Source organism: Macrobrachium nipponense, chromosome 14, assembly GCF_015104395.2.
Source record: "Macrobrachium nipponense isolate FS-2020 chromosome 14, ASM1510439v2, whole genome shotgun sequence".
NCBI classification, from domain to species: Eukaryota; Metazoa; Arthropoda; class Malacostraca; order Decapoda; family Palaemonidae; genus Macrobrachium; species Macrobrachium nipponense.
Window position 1 is genome coordinate 37,013,392 of NC_087207.1, and position 17,500 is coordinate 37,030,891.

The following is a 17,500-nucleotide window of genomic DNA, read 5'->3' on the forward strand; positions in this document are numbered from 1 at the left end:
ATGGTTTAAAGTAGCCTTTGCTTTGTCTAAAGATAGTTTATCTAAACTTCAAGATCAACTGGGACCTTTTTCCTTGGGATGCATATGAAGTTGTTTTGGTGTAGGTTTTCAAGTGGTTATTAGAGTTTCAGCAACTTAATAGTGGCTCCCAAGGTAATCTAAGTGACAGGTCTTGATGGTGTCATCAGTGTCAGAACTTCAAAGGCACATTCTTCCTCTATTTGTGCTTGACAAATACAGAAATCTTCAGGTTAGGAGTTGTTGCTAATTTCATTCTTGAGATCACTTACTTTCTAATGATATATCTGCTAGAGGCCTGTATCTGGTCAACAGAGGGTAGGACATGCATACCATTTTCATGAATATGCTATGCTTTTGAGATTACTGTCTCTAGTGTATTGGAGTTTCTAGTGTATTGGAGTTTCTGTAGATCATACCCTTTACTGTCAAGGTTGGCCAGGTGTTGCCTTCTCAGCCACTGCCTCCAAAATAGCAGTTGCCGAGTCATTCAGCCATCTATGCACTTTGTGAGTGATGTTGGAGGGGAAACTAATTGACGTAAGTTTTCTTAGACATTTTTGTAACAAAACTTTATTTGTTCATATACGAAACAAACCATTGGTCTTAACATTAGGACAAATACTCAGCGCCAGCTGGAAACCGGTAAAGTTTAAAATAATTGTGTATGCAAGGGACTATTGTTATCTGTGCTTGGTCACGTGACCCCATTTGTTATTTTCTTACCACCTTTAAGAGAGGGCGTGCTTTGCTTCCGTCCTTTTAAAGCCGGTTTAGTTTGCCCCCTGTTGTTTTGAATCTGTTGTTTGGAATTCCCGGGCATGTGAACATGAAGCCTTCTCATGCTTCGAGACTTCCTGGATATCACAAGAAGCAGATAAACGCCCGGATATTTTCTTCGATGTTTTTGACGTCGAGATACTCATCGTGTAGTAAGTCGTAGGTGCAGAAACTCTTAAGGTACAGTTAATTCGTTGCCTGTGCTTTGGATTTCACATATTCATATGGATGGCCTGTAAATCCAAAGCTTGGATGTATCAGGATGTGCTTTGGAAAGTAATTATCACTAATTATGCTCCTTTCCCTTTGGGGAGAGGTGTGCATCGCCATCTTGTTTTCATTCCAGATACGTGGGCAGAGATGATGCAGGTGTGCGGTCAGCGTTAGGCCTATCAGGAGTATCAACCCAAGAAGGACATTTGGTTTGCCATATGACGTCATGCTGCCATCCAGGGTCCCACGTGATGGATGTCCCCTTTATCCTCATACACACTGAATGGCGGTCGGATGCGTCACCATCTGTAGAGAAGCAGATAGTGCAATACAGCAGGCTTTTAGAGTCAGGTTGCTATGCCTGTGAGAATAACAACAGCCTTGCACTTCTTGTCGAGTGCTGGTTTTGCATTCAATATGCTCAGTGACGTCATAAACATGGCGCCCGCCATGACGTCACTTCACAGCTGCAGCCTACATGGAGCCATGCTTCCATTTTCGCTTTGAGGTACAAGAGTACTTTACAACTTTGCTTTCGGATTTTGCGATTTTTTAAACGCACATTGTTTTTTTAAACGCACATTGTTTTTGAGATAAATTATAAGTGTTTGGAGATATAACAGTCACAGTGGAAAAGACGCAAGTCTTTCCTCTGTATCCTTCCACTTAGGCGTCAACAAGCTTAGGTGACTGGCTTTGACGCCAGTGCATTCTGCTGCCAATCCTGGAAGAATAGGGACTCCATATCTGATCCTTGAGCCAAGAGGAGAAGTTTTCTTCTCCATCTTTGAGCCAGGACTGTTACATCCCTATTATATGAAAGTACAAGAAGTAGTTGTAATTGTTGAACAAGTGACTGATGGAAGCTTAGTCTAGTGTGGCTGTGAAGAGTTAGAGAATGCTAGAATCAGGGACTTCGTGACTGAACCTCATGCCAAGAGGAGAAGAATAATTTCTTCTTCATCTTCGTGCCAGGACTGTCACATCCTTGTAGAAGTAGAAATGCCACAGCAGGTTGGGTCTCTTGATCTTGGCTGCAAGAGTACCATCAACAGCCTCACGCTTCCATCAAGCATGATGACGTCATAGCCAAAACCACTATCAAAATGGCGGTAGTCATGATGTCACAGCCTACTGCTGCCAACCTCTCGTCTTCAGTGGCATCATTATATTATGCTTTCATTTCGGGAGCACACACTTATGGAGAAATAAGGATAAGCGGCAGTGCCGTTGTGTGCTCCAGTTAAGTTTTGAATAAGAAAGCTTAAGCAGTACTTAAGCTCGGTCAACTTTAGACAGTTGCCGTTTAGGTTGTCAACAGTCCAGTGGTAACCTAGGTTGTGATAACCATGTCGGCTGTAGAGCTATAACGGCCGTAGAGGTGTAACGCCCTTAGATTGATGACACCCATGAGAGCTATGAAGGGCTTTGGAAGTATGACGACCATCAGAGCTATAATAAACATGAGTATTATGAAGCCCATGAGGAAATGAAGGTCATGTGAATATGACGATCGTAAATAATATGATGGTCGTAAGGAATACGACAGCCAGAAGGATCAGGATGGTCGTAGGAGGCAACTGTGTAAACAGTGCTGGGTGTACGAATATTTTGTAAGGGCGCAGTGTTGCCAATTTAGACGGTCATAGGTGGCAGCTGTGTAAACAATGACGGGCATAGGAATCGTTCGTAAGAGCACAGTGTTGCCAATTTAGATGAACTTGATACATACGCCGATGCTTTTACAAAATATTTCCATGAACTTTAGATGTCATAGTAATGCAATAAAGATAAAATTGCTCTCATATTTGTACATAGGATTGCAAATAGATACGTTCTCCTACTGACTATACGAGATTGAGCCGTCGGTGGCCATCAGAGATCAAAGATGCCGCGGCCGTAGGGTCGGACGGCCATGACGCACCCGGACGCTTGTCAGCGGATAGGAGTGAGCTAGCGTCTCCTTTGGCTGAACACAGTACATAGAACCGGAGGAAGGAGAAAACCAAGAGTTTCTGGCTTCATATGAGGAGGTGATTGATTTGATTCGTCAATTCAATAACCTTTCGGGAGCACGGAGACACATGCCAGTATGCTTCCTCCGGGGATTGACATGGTGTTTGGATTGAAAAAGGATAAGAAGGTGTCATATGAAATACTGTGTTGAAGTCATGCGGAGTCGGTTTTACAACACGTAAATGCACAGGTTGCTGGAAGGCTATGGATTCCTCTTAGTAATTGAATACAGCCTGCATGGTGGGAATTAACAGGCTTTGGGTTGACCCCAGAAAACTTCAAACCTTTACAGGTAAGAAGAATTCCCCTGTTTTATATAATTGTTGGTATAATCTGGTTTGTTCCTATAAGAATATTGATCAAACGCTTCAAACACAAGTAGTTAAAGTAATCGAAAGCTTGATTCTTTAGAAGAAAAGTATGGTAGAACCATTCTTCTTAATGAAACCACATGAAAACCTAAGTTGAAAGGAGGAGGTGAACTTCTTTCTTTTGCCACTCAAGGTAGACAAGCCTAAGTAGGACACTTGTAACCTAAGATGCTATAGCCAAGCTAATGGAGTCATACCTTTTAGCCTAACAAGTGGTTAAATTCGTAGCCTATCCCAGCCAGTCCGAGTCTACTGCTACTATCTTAGTTAATCTGAGTAGTAGTTCTTAGCTTAGACTGTCCGAACTAACTGGTTTGGGCATACATGTGCCAGCTTAGCCTAGCTAATGGTTGCGGGTTTGGTTTTCGAACCTGCATTTACTATTAAATTAGTCGGAGTGGTACAGTTCTTAGTTAGCTTAGCCTAACTCATAGGTTAGATGGTTCCGACATGTATGTTGAACATGTCAACTTAGCCTAACAGTGGGTTGATGACTTAGCATGGTCTTGCTACTTGAACGTGCCTTCACTATCTTAGCTTGGTCGAAGTAGTAAGGTTATAAGTATAGCCGAGCATAGACTAGTGCCTAGGCTACCCATTCGGAACACTTTTACCACCTCAGCCTAGCAGTTTGTGGTTGTAGCCTAGCATGTATAGTCCAAACTTTCTTGAATGACTTTACCCTAACCTAAGTCATTTAGTTTCTAGATTAAGCTGTTCTATATGAGCCTAGACTAGTTAGAGTACGTCTCTGATGGACTTAGCCTAGCATAGGTGATGGAGGAGTTAGCCTAGCCTAATTGGTGGAAGAGTTAACCTAGCCTAACCTAACCAAGCCAGTGTGAACCTGGTCTTGCCAACTTAAAATAAGTTAATCACTTCTTAATTGACTATACGTACTTAGCCTATCTAGAATCTGCAAATGGCTCTCTTCCGTCCTGGCCTAGTTTCTATATTGAAGTCATGAACCTAACATAGAGGGTTCGAGCTTCAGTTGGCTGAAGCAAGTCATTAGAACCTCATCATATCTGGAAGGGGAAGGTGGGGAATTTCCCATTCTTCAAGAGTGAGGTTGGGTGAAGTGACTGGTACAATTCTGGGCTAGGTACTCAAGAATAGCACCATGGTGGTTTCTGGTAATATAGGATTTCCCTTTGGAAGGTAGCATATTGAACATATGCCCGTATATTTATATTGTAACAGATCACCGCAAAGGGTGTTTTTGGTTTTAAAGTAACATTATGCTTGTGAAAAATGAGCCCTGTCCTGTTAACAGATTAATTCCTTGAATAGGAGGGTAATTAGGACGTGTCTAAATAGAATATATTATCATAGGGCTTTCCCTTGGGTTTTCCTATGATATCGTCCGTATAATTGGAAAAGTTAAGTATATCTTAGTTTTTACAGGAACACTGAGCTGATTAATACCTCTCCTAGGGCTGGCCTGAAGGATTGGATATTTTTTACGTGGTTAGGAACCAATTGGTCACCTAGCAACGGGACCTGCAGCTTATTGTGGTATCCGAACTGCACTATATCGAGAAATTAATTTCTATCACCAGAAATAAATTCCTCTGATTCCACGTTGACCGTGCCGGGAGTCAGACCTCGTACCACCGGTTTGGCAGATGAGTGCGCAAACCACTCGTCCAGAGAGGAACTTGTATAATTGAAAAACCATGTAGGAGCTGTCTCAGGGGGTCTCGCCCTTCAAGAAGCCTGAGGATTGCATTTGGGATACTGGGAACAACCTGGAGGTTACACAAACACTCTGTTCTACCTGTTCCTCCATGTCCTGAACGGAAGAAGGGGTTCCAGTAATTGAGCAGGACCCAAGATGAGTGACTGATAAAGTTTATCTTAGCACAATCGTTGCAACCACGTTCGTGGGGGGAAGAGGCACCACCGATGGGTAGAATTAATATCTCAAGGTCCAGAGTTTGCCCAGTATCCCTTTTCGAACTAATAGTTTTAAGATTTTGGGGTGTAGTGTGTCATCTCGGATGTAACACGACTCCAAAGTTCTTCAGCTCACATATACAGAATGACTCTTTGGCCGTGACGGCCTGTATAGAGGAGGTTTTTGTCCATTAAAGGCATTCTGTCAGTAGACAATGATCTTGTGGAACGGTTGTCAGAACAGAGAGAAGTCTCTCCGTAATTACATGTATGGTGATACACATTGGCCTGGTGATTGGGTATGTGAATATCACTTCACACTGAGTAATCGTCAGATAACTCAGGAGCAGTGAACTGGCTGGGGCACATAAGAAACTCCAATCTGATAAGTGAAAACATACTCTGTATCAGATTGGACTCGATGGATTACCACCATGCACATACATCAGTCACGTTACAGGAAACTGACCGTGGATGGTGGTCTTCCTCTGACCTTGGTAGAGTGGGAGTACTCAATAGACATGTTTTTGATGTAGACTCAAAAGTAGTTGGTAACAACAGTTTCCAATTTGCCCCAGAATCTGGGATAATGAGTCAATGCAGCATAGGTCATGATGACACATTTCTTAATCATGCTCAGTCCGGTGTGAGTTTGCGTAAGGGACCTTCAGGAGGGCCGGCTTTGACTTGTCAAAGTACTCTGTGGTTATAGAAAGAACTAAATCACCTAGAACATAAAGGTGGTAGATGTAAAGGAACAAGCCAAACAGAGGCGATCGGTCAAGCCCACTCCTTGTTGTCAAGTTGTATCAATGGGGTCATTCTGAAGAGAAGGTCATCAGAGGAATATGTGCCTTCTGGCAATTAAGAACTTAGCTGTTAAAATGATCGTGATGGTTGGTTTGTGACTGTATTGAAGCTCAATTTGAGCAATGTCTGTGTTCATTGAAATTTGAGAGTTGGTTCATTGTTATGACAAACCACTTTCAATTTCCTGTATATAAATAAGGTTGCCCAGAGGCCCTGGGACACAATTTCCTTAGGTCCTTTGGTGGCTGCTCAACAAATTGTGTAACTCATCTAGCACCCCTGTTGGGTCAGTTGGTATATTGTCTAAGATGATGGTATGAATGTGAAATGGAGGAGATAACTGGCCTCTTTCCTTTTCAAATTTCTTTCTCCTTCTTTACTTCGGGCAGTAAGAAGAGAGCACCATCATAGGCTGGAACAGACAAGATACAGGTGAGTGAAGTAACCATAATGTTAGGGTTAGTATCAGTAAGGTACTTATCAGTAGCAGGACATTCCTCTCTTTAGCAAGGGGGAGAGGAATGATAACAAACCTACATGAGTGGATGAATTGGTTTGTTAGAAGAACAGATTTTCTTATCTTCCTCGGACGCAATGAACTATGACATTGTGTAGTACACAGAAGTCTGACTCTATGATATTCATATATATCTCTTAGATTCTGAAATACTGGTCAGTTGTTTCGTAGAATGCTGGTATTCAGAAAACTGTTCAAAGGTGGCAAACTCCAAGTTGGTTAATAGTACTTACCTCCCACCAAAAGTAAGTCTATCCTAATGTTAAGACCAAAGGTTTGTTTCGTATATGAACAAATGACAAATTTTTAACCAATTTGTATTTTTCATAACAAACCTGAAGTCTTAACATACAAAGGCCCACCTCTAACCACCCCTCTATCAACTAACCTGGGTTGGAAGAATAACTAACGGTGTCATGAGTTAAAGAGGGGTACGTGGGTGGCTCCACATGTCTCGTGACCAAGCACAGATGCCAATAGTCCCTTGTATACACAATTATTTTAAACTTTACCGGTTTCCAGCTGGCGCTGAGTATTTATCCTAATGTTAAGACCTCAGGTTTGTAAGTTATGAAAAATACAAATTAGTTAAAAATTTGAAATTTTTTATCATTAAATGGCAGAGTTGATGGTCAGAGGGGTTATATGAAATAGTCTTCCTTTGATTGGATGCCTTCAAGACTACCAAGTTAAGCATAGACTGATTTCAGGAAGGCAAAGACAGAGAACCAAAGCCAAACTTAGCAACATTCACCTTTTATATACAGAGGATCTACTTCTAAGAATTTTGAGGCTGTTCCTTTTGAAAAGGTCATCCCAGGAAGGGGTATGAAGAGTACTTTTTCAGTTGGGCTTAGACAGGTCACCCAGGAGGCAAGAATTTAGGTAATGGATGGCAGCACTGCACAGGCAGGTTTTATCCTATTATTAAGAATTCATTTCTTCCATCCTCTGGAGAATCTTGATGTTGACTTTCTTAGGGTCAAGAAGGTCACATGAGGTTTATGATATTTGTAATATCCCTGGGGAGGCAAGATATAATAATAATAATAATAATAATAATAGTAGTAGGGAAAAACTCTCTATTACGAGAGTATATATAATGTTCTAAAGGGTCCACAATAATACAAAGTGTAAAAAGTCTGTGTATAATTTTGAAGACTACAGAAAGCTTTCGAACCCTTCCCTGGGTTCATCTTCAGTCCAAATGAAGAATACGTTACGACAAGTACAGAGGTAAATTTAAAAAACAAGAGACGTTGAATATCATTGACAACGGTCGTTAGCTCGTTAAATTATACACAGACTTTTTACACTTTGTATTATTGTGGACCCTTTAGAACAAAATAATAATAATATGTTTTATTTAAGCTCGGGGCCATATACATTGAGTATACAAGATACAGACAGTAACATACACAATCTAGATACATGAGATATGATAAAATAGAAAAAGAAAATGAATAATCGGCACTTATCCATAATATAGCTGAGGTAGCATAAAAGCTAGTAATCATCATACTGGTAATAACAGTAATAATATTGGTGAGAACAAAAAAATATGCATTGCGAGTAATAACAGTTGGTGCACATATTATATAATTCAAATTTCAACTAGAGACCTTAGGTGGTTACAGTAGTCAGGTCCAGAGGGCTTAATACATAAATTAAATGTAAATAAAACTTTAACTTGATAGGAATCACAGTAATAATGAAAAATTAAAATATCCAGCAATCCCAAATTGTAATAATGACAAAAACTGCAGATGACATCTTGCCAATACAGAGATTAAGTCCTTTAGGGGACAAAGGCCTCATTTTCCCATCTTTCCCACAATTTAGATCTTCTTCTTGCTTCATTCCTTAGGATGCTTTGTAGGAGCGAGTTGCTGCTGATTCTCACTCGGGTTACCAGACTGGACATTGTTCGCCTAACAATGATTTTTAAATTGTCCAGGTGGTTTTCAATGAACATCTGTGTGGCGGAGTGGTAGCGGGGAGTGTTTGTGAGGCGTCTCAGATTGTCATTGTGCACAACAGTGATGCGTCTCATGGTCTCTCGGGTATAGTTCGTCCAGAGGGAACACCCATAGATACTGTAGCAGTACAAGCGGAATAGCAGCAGTTTCACGTCTCGGTGACAGAAGGCAAACCTCCTTGCAATCATGTTGCCAGCTGCACATAGTTTACGACGCTTCTGTTCAATGTCTGCCGTATCTTTTAGGTCGTCGGTGATAATGTGACCCAAATACGGAAATTCGTGCACAAATTCCAGCCGATGGTTTCCGAGGAAAATTTGAGGTTCCGCAATATACTTAAGCGATCTCGGGAGCAGCGACATGCACTGGGTCTTGGTTTCGTTGTATATTATATCAAATTCCTCTGCATATTGGCGGCAGGTGTCGATAGTCGTTGGAGACCTTGCCCTGATGGGGAAATCAGAAAACCATATCGTCGGCGTAACAGAGGTTGTTTATAGTAGTTTCATTGACGGTGCATCCGATTGGGACGAGGTTCAGTTTTGACATTCATTCAAGTCATCTGTGTACGTATTAAACAGGTAAGGAGAGATGGATATGCGCGCCCCCTTGCCGGAGCCCGTTTAGGGAGTCGAAGGTGTAAGATAACACGTTACCCCATTTGACACAGAATTGCTGTGTGGAGAACCAGCAATGTAAAATGCCAATTAGGTACAGGGGTGTGCCCCTTTTATGCAGCTTCAGGAAGAGCTTCGGGTAGTTTACTCTGTAAATTGCTTTTCTCACATCTACAAAACAAAGGAAAATAGGAGAGGCTGTTGATAGGTAGTAATTAAGCAATTCTTTCAGTATGTAGATGCAGGTGTCGGTTGAGTAGTTTGCTTTAAACCCGAACTGGTTGTCAGTGGTGTGTAGAAAGGGGAGAAGTCTAACTAGAAGAACAGACTCGGGTATCTTCGATGCGATTGTTGTGATTGCAATCGGCCGGTAGTTGCCAGGGTCAGCTGCATCCTTTAGCTTGTTTTTGATTAATGGTATCAAGTGAACTAAGAGTAGGGAGTCTGGAAGAAACCCGGTGAATTATGCACGCATTGAATAGGGCAGCTAGCAAAAGTAAATTATCGGATGGCAGAGTTTGAAGGCCTCTGCAGGAAGACCATCACAGCCGGGCGATTTATTATTAGGTAGGCTGTTTATGGCATCGCTGATGTTACCTGGCATAATACGGTCTGCAAAATGAAATTGAATGTTGTCAGTAAGGAGGTTATCTACATCCCTTCGGGAATCTTGATCATTTATGCAATTCAGGATATTGTTGAAGTGATCGCCCCACACCCAATACTTGCAATAGCTTCGTCTCCGACTGCTTCCCCTACTCTCTGTGATAGCTTTTTAGTTTTGGGATTTAATGACTGGATATCTTTCCAAAGACGAGGATAATCACCAGATTCTAAGTTTCTAGACATTGCATCAGCTCTTAGTTGTTTTTCATTTAACCTGCATTGCTTAAGAGCAAGTTTGAACGCGCTCTCGCCTGTCTCATTAGCATTGCAGTGTGCCCTTCCCTGGGGCTACCATTTTGCCTCCACAGTAAAAACATTTCTCGTGAGTATGTATACAGATCTTTAACAAAGTCATTCCATCCAGGTATATTACGAGAATTACCTTGACGAAATCTGTAGGCAGTCCTGCCCGAAGCAAGCAAAGCGGAGATTATGTTCGAATAGAATTCATTCAGATCCCTCTTGTGGTGGTCATTTCTACAATTTGTGTTAGCACAGAGTAAGGCGTCTGCCGGTTGAACTATGCATGACCACATCTTGGCCCATCAGAGCCTGTAGTAAGAGTAAAGTTATTTGTATGCGCTCAGTTGAAGATAGGCTTATTCATGGCTGTGTTATTTTTAGTGCTATATAGTTTATGAATATGTCCGATTAGACTTGGTCAGTTTCTATTTTCCTCTAAATATTGATGATTATGGTTACATGCCATGCTTGTACTTCTAAGAAACACTGTAATTTCTTTGCAAGAATTTCACCTTGAATATGACTCCTTGTTTCTTCACTTCAAAACTTTAGTCTTCCAGCAAAGCTGTATAAATTTTATGCTAGGTCCTTGGTTCCAGTCAGCTAATTCATTAGTTTGTGGGTTTTCTTTAACAGCTCCTTCTCACCTAAATTGGGAATTGGGCTAATGTTATGTGATGGGTTTGTTGGGCAATGTATGTAATCTCATTGAAATAAAAACTAATTTTTTTAAAACTTACCCATTGCTAAAATGGTGCTATTCCCAACCTTTCTGATTACTTGAAGCTATTGCCAAGATGCAAGAGAAGTGAGGGTCTTAGCTGCTTTGAACCCAGAATCAGTAAGGGTGTATGCACTAGGAGGTTATCCAGCCAGTAGTGGGTCATGTACTTTTAAATGTTGAGTAGTGTGATTTGGGGGGTTGTGAAGATGTTGATTGCGGACTACCATAATTTAAATAATGAGTTTCATGTAAAAGTATTTATTTCATAAAAAAGCAGAAGTTTCCTTTATAACCACATTTTTTTAAGCATGTGTAAATTTGTGCAATGTTAATTCTTACTTTTCCTGTGTTTCATAATTATATATGTGCAATTTTTTTTCTCAGACATTTGAAAAAACGTGGAAACCTGTGGATATGGAGAAAGAAATTATGGCTCTGTCATCAAATGTAAGTGTTTCAGTTCTATTTTAGGTTGAAAATGTAAAGGCTCGAGTGAAACTTAGTAAAAAAAAAAAAATTTGTTTTACCACAAAAAATTTTTTTACCACAAAATTGTATTCACAGTAATTTGTTAACTCTTTTTGAGAGGCCAACATCAATTGACATTCATGTATAGTTTTAGGGTTAAATCTTGGGTTATGTCCCCTGGTCAGTAGTATTGCGCCATGTAGTTTGAAAACATTTTCAGGGAAAAGTGGTCAAATCACTTCAGTGGGCCATAAATGACTTAAGCAACTTGTAAAACAACTCTAGTAGTGAGTCAGTACTTATTATAGGGAGATCAGTCTGACTTGAGATTTCATTGGGAACGTACTGTACCTCTTCATCCCAGGACATCTCGTAAATATTTTAGTACCATAAATATACTCAGAATTTTTTACTAATTTATTTTAGTTATCTTTTATGATATTGTGTGAGCTATAATTATAATTTTACAAAATTAGATAAAAAATATAAAAAAAAAACATAACTTGGTAAAATTTGCACATTTTTACCACTGTCTTTTGGAAAAGAGTGCATTCAAGGGTTGGAAATATTCACTTTGAACTTTCTGTTGAAGGTACCAAAAACTTTATAATGTCTTTTTCTTATACCATGTGTATTTGCAGATCTTTCTCATTTCTCCTCCCCTCGGCTTACCTTAAATTTAGCCTGGTGTAGGGTCATGCTTAATATACATCTAGTCCATTCTGTAAGGGTGTTAACTCTGAGGTTTTGGTTAGTGGGATGTCAAAATCTGTCTTCTTCAGAAAACTGACATAGCAACAATGCTTAGCATTAATTGTTTTTTATTACCTTTTGTAACATTACATTAGTATTTGCTACTTGGATGAATTTGGTATAATTTTAAAGCTGAAGAATAAAGCTTTATCTTGATATGCTTAAAAATACAAAAATATAAAGAAAATTTATATCAGAAGTAAAATAAAGTCATGATGCTAATACTTTTTACTTTTTTTAAAGTTCACAAAATCACAGGAAAGAGATATCCAGTTTCTGTTTGAATAGTATAAAAGTAAGATAAATTGCCTTTCCAATGTTATGAAAGTCATTACTGTTTGAGCCATGTGTGCTACCATAAAGTGCATTTAAATAATGTTAAATATACTAGAATCAATAAGTTCACCAAGTGGAATAACGGTTTATGTATATCTTTGAAAATGTTCACCAAAAGTCAAGATATATGCCAGTTTCCATTGGTTTTTTAGTTTATGGCATATTTATTTTTTGAAAAATCTTTCTTTTATGCTAAATTCATTTTTTAAAAATTGCTGTCGGTTTTGGCGGTTGTCATGAGCAGAATTTCATAAGTTGGAAAATTAATGAAGGCTGTCATCAGCAAATCAGAGGGTTAACACCTACTGTGTTTTCCTTCCTCACCCTTGACCACAATTGTATCTTAACAAATCCATTTATTGTTTGTGTTGTATTCTGCTTCTGCACAAAGAAGGTACTCTAATTCCTGAAGGAAAGAAGCTCCATCCCTTGAACTCCTAGTAGGTTATTGTAGGTTCACGTTATTCTTCCAGTCTAATAGATATTGTACACTGTATGTGTAGAATGGGCACGCAGAACAAAATTTAAACTTACTGGTGGTAAAGGGAAGCACTCTGAACACAGTTTCAATATGCAATCTCATTTGTATCTGAACGTAAGTTGAAGTTCGTAAGTAGGGTGGTGTCCGTATTATTATTCTAGTGTGTTTGAGCTACAAATACACGCTCTCCCTGTTCTTAGTAGTTTTGGCTTGCCTTTCGTTTTCATTGTTTTAATTTCATGTTGGTGGTAATTTTGTGGTGACATTGTTCTTTTAGTAAGTAAATCTGTGTTCTTATATACTGAAAGAACTCTTCATATCTATTTGTTTTCAGCTTTCCACTTAAATGCTTCCTGGTTAATCATTCTTTTCACTGGCTATGAAGTGGTTGAGAGAGTGTATTTGTCAGTGCTCTCAGCTGCATTGTATCTGCTTTCCTTGTCGGCTTGTGTGCCAGCCAGCACTTAGGGCTGCAAGGCTACATTGTAATGCTCATTCTTCTGTGGACATTAGTGTGTTTAGAATTGCTGCTGTTTTTCCAAAGACCATTTTTATTATTTTATTTTTTTTATCATGTGAACATGTCTAGTATTTTGTGAGTAATTTGAGTGGTTAGTTTCAGCCAGCAGCTGACATATGATAATGTGAGCATTCTACTTCCCATTCCATTTTCAGTTTACAATATTGCAGTTTAGTCACTTTTAACTTGGAATTTCAGGAAGTTCAGTAAGTTTGAGTAATGTTGATGCAATTTGGCATACATAGTCATTTAAGTCTAGTTAAGGGCTTTTTCATGCCAAGTATTATGGCTGTGTGGAGTCAAGTTGACCATAACTTTGCTTTAACTCTCACAGACCATCCTAAATATTAATTTACAAAACCCCTGACTTTGCAAGCTCTAAGGTTTGCAAATTTAAAAAAAGAAAATTAGTGGAAAGAGGAAGATATGCAAATGCTCATGATATAAGAAAAATAAAAGTTCAAACGTTTTCTGTATCTACCAAGGAAGGTGGAAGTGAATATTTGTAACTCTGGCCAGGGCCTCTTTGCCAAGGCTTGTAGAAATACCTGCTAATTCTAGCTTGGTACAAATGTTTTTTGTAATATTTTAAAAACTTTATATTGCAAAATTGCAATTACAACTCAATAATATTGCAAAAGATTAGAACTAACAAGCCGCAAGGCGACCTCCAGCTTACTCGGGACACATGCAAAATTTTCCTTTGACACATAAGTTGCAAGCATTGTAATTAATACTCATAATTAATATTTTGTACTACTCATACTAGCAACAAGGATCAAAAGAGAATATAATTTTAAACATATTCACATATCGTTATAAGTGGAAATGCAAAATAATTGAACAGATATATGTAGCCTCTAAATCAGTATATACTACTTCAATAAATTAAAACTTGTAAAAATCAATGGAAAATTAGCCCATTGTTTCACCAACGATAGTAAAAAAGAATACTATATATTATTAGATATAATTTTCTTATACTATTTAACATGCACATTATTTATTTATTTTTTTTTTAATTTTTATTCTATTAAATAAATCAAATATCCTGTCATAAAATTCCTGTACCTTTAACTCGATGCAAAACACCTTTGTTCATATACGAAACAAACCTTTGGTCTTAACATTAGGAAAATCTTCTAGCGCCAGCTGGAAATCTGGTAAATTTAATAAAAAAAAACTTGTGTGATGCAGGGACCATTGGCATCTGTACCCGCTCAGGGGGTATTTGATAGTTCCCACAATGCCATGGGTATCCCATGAGCTTATCAGTTACTTTCTTACCGCCTTTAAGAGAGGAAGTTATTACTCTTTATCTCTTTAAAGCTGGTTTAATTTGCCCCGTTTTCCTGTCTTTCTTCGCTACCTTTTCTCTGGGTGTACTCAGTGTGTGTGTGTGTGTGTGATCTGGTAGGTTTGAAATTGAGAGAGGTCATGGAGAATTTTGCCTCGCCAACGAAGCTTTCGTCGGGATCTTGCAAGAGACAAAGAAAGTGCCCTGGAGTGAGTGGGTTTCCTTGTTTGAGATTCTTAACTTTGATGTCTACAGATCCTCACCCAACATGCAGTAGGTGCAGAGAAAACGTATGTACAATTACTAATCCATGTTCAGTTTGTTGTGGTTGGTCGGTGGAACAGTGGAAAAAGTTTATGAAAAGGGTCAGTACAAAAAGGTACCAACCTTGGATGGGTTGTTGTCTTACTATATGACGTCACGCTTCCCTCCGGGTCTTCCAACTATGAGTGTCTCTCCTCTACCTGGTAAGCAGTTTATGGGGATAAACGCTACGACAGCTGCAGAGGCGCATGTTTTCAACGCCACAGAATTTGGGAAGTAACTTTGCGGACCTCTTAGGGATGCCAGCAGTATCCACACAGCATCTTCCATCAAGTGTGGTGATGTCACAGTCTGTTCCCTCAGTGACATCACAGCCCACTTCCACTCTCACATCCTTGGTGCCGACGGATGCAACTTCGCTTTCAGACTCGGTATCACACGTTCATGAAAAAGTTGCAAGCTTTGGAAGAGAAGATGAATAAGAAAGACTTGGAAAATACTTAAATTATCTTCTTTATCCTCTTCTAGTTCCCGAGAGAACTGGTTCGAGACAGGGACTGTCTTCTGCAGTTTTGTCAGAGCCTAGGCATTGTGGTAAATCTGGAGAAGTCCAGTCTACTTTCCAGCCAGAAGATTCTATACCTGGGAATGGTGATAGATACAGCATTGTCGAGGGTTTTTCCATCAGACCAGAGGTTACAGAAATTTAGGTCTGTTGCTCGCTCCTTCCTTTCAAGGGGGGAGCAACCAGCTCTCCAGTGGCAAGTTCTTCTGGGTCTCTTGTTTTTTCTTGAGAAGCTGGGTCCTCATGGGTGTCTTCCCATTCATTCCTTGCAGTGGAGACTGAAGGAATTTTGGACCCCGGCAGGAGATTCCCCTCAGCTCCAGGTCCCTCTGTCACTAGGGGTAAGAACTGACTCTGTGGTGGTTGGACGACCAGAACCTGACAGTGGGAGTTCCTCTTTGTTCCCCTCCTCCAACACCACGGTGGTAGCGTATGTGAACAAATGGGGCCTTGGTTTCTTGCCAACTTCACTCGTTGACAGTCAAGTTACACCAGTGGGCAATTGACAACTCGGTGGAGCTAATTGGCGGGCAAGAGGAATGTGGTGGTTGAGTTGACAAGCTAAATCGTTGGGGTGACCTCTTTGCAACTTGGCTTCAACAAAAAGTTAGAGGTCTATTGTTTGGTGGTCCCCAGATCCATTCTCTGTGGCAAAGGATACCCTTCAGCATCCTTAGGACGTAGGGGAATTGTATGCCTTCCTTCTGTTCTGCCTGATTCGTCATGTCCTGGAAAGACCAATGGGTTCCAGGGATCTCAAGATGATCCTGGTAGCTCCTTTGTAGCCCCAAACAGAGCAGTTCCCAAACCTCCTCTCTCTTCTGTCAGCGGTTCTGAGAGAAATTCCCCCTCTGCACAACCTCTGCCAACCTCATGTAGAGAGGTACCAACAGTTGGTAGGGTCCTCGTCTCCTTACGGCTTAAGACTGTCCAGTATCTTGTGAGCGAGAGGCTTTTCTCGTAGAGCAGCAACTCAGATGTCCGGCTACCTCAGGAGTTCTATGTCAGCCGTGTACCAATGCAAGAGGGCCGTCTACTATGATTAGTGTCGTCGACAAGGTTTCTATTCACTTGGAACTTCTCCATTCAAACCAATACTTTGATCATCAGACAGGGATCTGCCTGAAAATAGTTTTCCTCCTGGCCTTGGCCTCTTCAAAGAGAGTTTGAGAGCTTCATAGCCTAGATTATGATATAAAACATACCAGGGGTTGGGGTCCATAGCCTTCGAGTTGGTCCCAGAATTCGTGGCTAAGACTCAAAATCCCTCTAGGCATAATGACAAATTTGCTTCGTTTTCTATTCCTTCCTCCGTGAAGGATTTGTTGACAATGATCCTCTAGAGTTATTGCATTATCCCATCATAAGCACTGTGTTGCTATTTAAAAAGGACTCTTCACTTGAGACCTAGGTGTCGTAGACTTTTTGTTAGCACAGTTTGAGCCAAGAAAGAAGTGTCAAAGTATACCATTTCATTTTGGCTTCATGAGGGGATTAGACAAGCTAGCTCCTCACCCTTCATGTTCTGTCCTCCTCACCTTCAAGTTCTGTCACAAATCCTGTGCATGCAAGAGCACATGACATCAGTGGAATAAGTTCCTCTGTGGCCTTTAAGAAGAACTTGTACGTTCATAGGATTTGAATGCTGGTTCCTGGCTTTGGCAGACCACTTTAATTTCCTTTTACCTGGAGGATATTGCCCATAAATCCTTGGACACTTTTTCCTTGGGTCCAGTTTGTATCTTGCCTAAGATGATTGTGTGGAAGAGAGAATGAGTAAAATGACTGGTCTCTTTCTTTCCCTTTTTTCCATTCTTTGCTTGTGGCCAGCATAGTTTGTAGCCTGAACAAGTACAGTTCTTGTTATCTGCTGTGGATGCAATGAAGCTGACATGTCTTGTGTTTACACCTAGTGGACTGAATTTTAATTATCTGCATATCTAATCTCTCACAGGAAAAGACC

The 17,500-nt window shown here is 40.1% G+C and overlaps 1 protein-coding gene across 1 annotated transcript in view; it reads left to right on the plus strand.

Annotated features, from left to right (window-relative positions):
• The window catches only part of LOC135226469 (forkhead box protein N4-like), a 61,108-nt gene that overhangs the window by 9,513 nt on the left and 34,095 nt on the right, over nucleotides 1–17,500 (plus strand). Inside the window, exon 3 of the mRNA XM_064266072.1 lies at nucleotides 11,238–11,300. Within this exon, the coding sequence (XP_064122142.1) occupies nucleotides 11,238–11,300 (63 nt within the window). The remainder of the gene's footprint in view (nucleotides 1–11,237; nucleotides 11,301–17,500) is intronic.